This window comes from Neltuma alba, unplaced genomic scaffold (assembly GCF_004799145.2).
Source record: "Neltuma alba isolate B1F8T4 unplaced genomic scaffold, ASM479914v2 tig00001639_pilon, whole genome shotgun sequence".
NCBI lineage: Eukaryota > Viridiplantae > Streptophyta > Magnoliopsida > Fabales > Fabaceae > Neltuma > Neltuma alba.
The window spans coordinates 215,363-218,905 of NW_021632546.1; the positions used below are offsets into that span (position 1 = coordinate 215,363).

Consider the following 3,543-nt stretch of genomic DNA (forward strand, 5'->3'; position numbering starts at 1 on the left):
AGGATTATCTATTTAGAATTTTGAAATACTAAAAGCACTCAATAATACACTGAGTTATCTCAAGGCTTCGTTTGGTTTCGCTCATGCCTAGCCTGGGGACCAGGAGAGGGGGGGCTGTTTCCTCCGTTGAAACCGTTAGGTTGGCTGAGCTGAGGATCGCAATTTTCAATGCCCAAAATACCCTTTTGGAGAGGAAAAAGATAAGATAGAAATGAAAATTTCTTTTGGGTCTAATTTGTTACATACAATTGAATATCATAAATTCAATTTAGTCAAAATGCTCTCTCTCTTTGTAAACAAGATGCTTTTTACGCCTCCTTTTATGCTGCACAAAATAGAGGCGTAAATAGCCTTTTGCTGGTTCACTCACCACGCCTCACTTGTACTGGATTCATTTTTCTTGATATCCATACTTGAGAGAGCAAGTAATCCATATGAATTATGAGACTATTTGGGCTACGTCTAAAGATTGGGTCCAATAATTTGTCGGCGACCACCTGCCACTGCACACCCATATGGATCACCGATTGGATTAATTCGATGGATACAAGAGAACTGAAAGAATATAGAAGAGGATGTGTGTATGTAATAATTTCTTATACACTTTAGTGGACAATATTTAAACAAAACATGAAACAAGGAAGAGAACTACATTTCCACGGCTACAAGGTGCAATTTCCATTATTCAAAGCCTGGTCCAAGAAAATGCTTCCCAAATCACAAGCACATTACCCAGTCATAACAAAACTCAAAATAAAGGTACAGGACACAACAATCAAAATCCAGCATTACACGAAGCTGTAAATTTACAGAACTACTTGGAGGATCGAAAATACGGTTTGAGCCAATGCGAGAACGAGGAGCAGAAATGCAGCAACAGTAGCAGCAATTTGCCAAGGTGTATGACAATAATCACGTCTCAGGTTTGCCTTCCACTGGTGCCAACGACTTTTACAATACCTATTCAAATCTTTGCAAGTCTTGAAATAGTGAGTACTGATGGTTGAATGGACGACATTGTCTGAAAGACCATTAAATAATGTGGCAACCTTTTTCGTATCACCTAAATAGTTCCTAACTACTTTCTTGCGAACGAGGAGATCCACATCCTTTTCTGTGTTTATTAGCCAATCCAACAAAAGAGCATAATCAGTAATGTAAGCATTTCTAGAATAATGACATTGTTCTAATGCTATCATGTTACGAAACAAAAGTTCAGTATTATCATCCACCACAACATGGGGAATTTCAAGAATTTCTCCTGAAAATTTCACGTCCAATAAGTATTCGCTCTCACAATCCTTCAACGTTACGCCTGCTTCTTCCAGTGCATTCGCATTGTGTAAAAGAATATGGCTTCCATCCTTTGGGACTCGCATCCATTCATCCTTACCCTCTGGGCTTGGCTTCCTTTCAGGCGTCTTTCTTTTCTTGTAAAACAATCTAAGGAGATCCGTAAAATGCTTTATACCAACAGTAGAATGAGGGTCTAATTCTTGTCCATTGTGATACCCAAAATAGTTATGAGTGAGCTGAAGAAATGAAGGGAGGCTACCACGACGATCACGGGGGAAAGCTTCATTGAACAGCTTTTCAATAACAAAGAATGGAAGTTGATTCTCAAGTAAAAGTAGATCTAGAAGTATAGAATCCGCTAACCATGGCTGTGACAATTTAGCATCGTTGCGTACCTCACCCAAATGGGACATGATGAAGAGTTCAATGATGAAGACAGCATCCATTAAAGTCAGTTCCACAAGTTCTTCTTCAGTAATGGTTTCTGAATAAGAAGCACGGACTTGTGGCTCTAACTTTTGTACAAATTCAACCAATTCGCAACAACTTGAGTTGGTTCTTTGAATAAATCTTTTGAACAATATATGTTTTTGCCTTTTCATGTCTTGCAGCCCCTCATTGCGATAATGAAAGGGGCCAATGGAAACAACTTTTGGAGTGTAAGCATCTTTTTTAAGATCACGGAGCTTAATAGGCACCCTGTAGATACAACAGTGTGGTGACAGATGACCATCTCCACAATCTTGAATAAGTTTTTCGATGTCTTCAGTTATCACCAGTCGTGAAGCACTCATTTGTGGAGTACTAGTGTCAATCTAAACAAAATAAGGAAGAAAGAGTGTAATAATTGAGGAATGAAACAGAAGCAACCTTAAAAATAGTAAGCAAAAAGAATTGAAGAGAGGTAAAGGATGCATATACCGGTTGTGAAGCACCACTCATTATTGGTGCAGCAGTCGTCGATGTCCACATGAGATGTCGATCACTCTTTTCAGGGATGATAATCTAAACAAAATAAGGCAAAAAGAGTGTAATAATTGAGGAATGAAACAGAAACAACCATAAAAGTAAGGAAAAGAAACTGAAGACTGGTGGAGGAAGCATACGCTTTGTTGAGCACTCTCAGAACAGACCGTAGAGTCCATTTCACTCACGACAATAGATATCGCCGAGTGAATGTCAGAATCTTGGGCAGTCATTTGTCGAGCACAAGTGCGAATCTAAACAAAATAAGGCTAAAAGAGTGTAATAATCGAGGAATGAAACAGAAGCAACCTTAAAAACAGTAAGCAAAAAGAAATTGAACAGAATGCATACGGTTTGTGGAGGACTCCCGAAGACCTCCGAGTCTTTTGTTTCAGAATCTGTTACTTCTGCCATCTAAACTTATTAGTCAAGAAAAGACAGGAGAATGAAAGTAGATCTGCTATGCTCTGTGTTGAGCATAGATATATAGATGGGACGCGCGGCGCTGTGTCTCAGCAATCGGCTCTCATAATTACTTGGCTTCACTCTAACAATTATTTTCCCCCCTAATTGATTGGGCAGCTGCATTGATGAATGATTTCTCCCTCCAAACCTTGCTAATTTGTCTTTACTGCGAGCCCTTTTATTAGTTCCATTCCCAAAGGTAAGACAGTTGTTGCAGTGTTTTGATTGTTAAAAATATATGCCGCTATCTAAATCATTAAATGTTTTCTTTTTAAATGCTTCCCAAACTTCCCAACATAAATGAGTTAATATGCCAATATGCCCTGAAAGTTTTCGCATAGGAGTATTGGGTATCTGAAATTTTTTTTTTTTGGGACTCAATGTTGTCTAAAAGCTTCCAAATCATAGCAATGTCGCCTTGATCGTTTTCTGGGTTAAGTTTTCACTATTAATTGACCAAACATAATGAGTTGGTAAGTCTTCGTTTCATCCACATTATTTTCTTTCCTGAGTTAAGGTGCAACTTTGCCTCATAAATTTTTACTCAGGAGCACTGACCTCCGAGTATCTAAAAGTTTCCAAATTATAGCAATGTTGCCCAGCTGTCATCCATGTTAAATTGCCTGACTTGAACATTATGCAAGATATTGCTAAAAATATTGTAACTTGGAAGGGATTGAAGATCAATACCTCTGACGTAAAAACATTGGGAATATTGAATAAGACCCATACATTAGGTTATAATCCGTTATCATCCTCTCCGTTCTGATCTGTAGTTTACTAATTTTTGCTAAACTTGATTGAAGAAACCGTTGT

The 3,543-nt window shown here is 38.2% G+C and overlaps 1 protein-coding gene across 1 annotated transcript; it reads right to left on the reverse strand.

Annotated features, from left to right (window-relative positions):
• Positions 1-806: 806 nt before the first annotated feature.
• Positions 807-2,676, reverse strand: LOC114760578 (UPF0481 protein At3g47200-like). The gene is made up of 4 exons (XM_028949842.1): positions 2,614-2,676; positions 2,403-2,516; positions 2,218-2,301; positions 807-2,111 (listed from the first exon to the last, which is right to left on the reverse strand). Exons 1-4 carry the CDS (start codon positions 2,674-2,676, stop codon positions 807-809), a joined length of 1,566 nt encoding a protein of 521 aa, XP_028805675.1.
• Between the last annotated feature and the right edge of the window lie 867 nt (positions 2,677-3,543).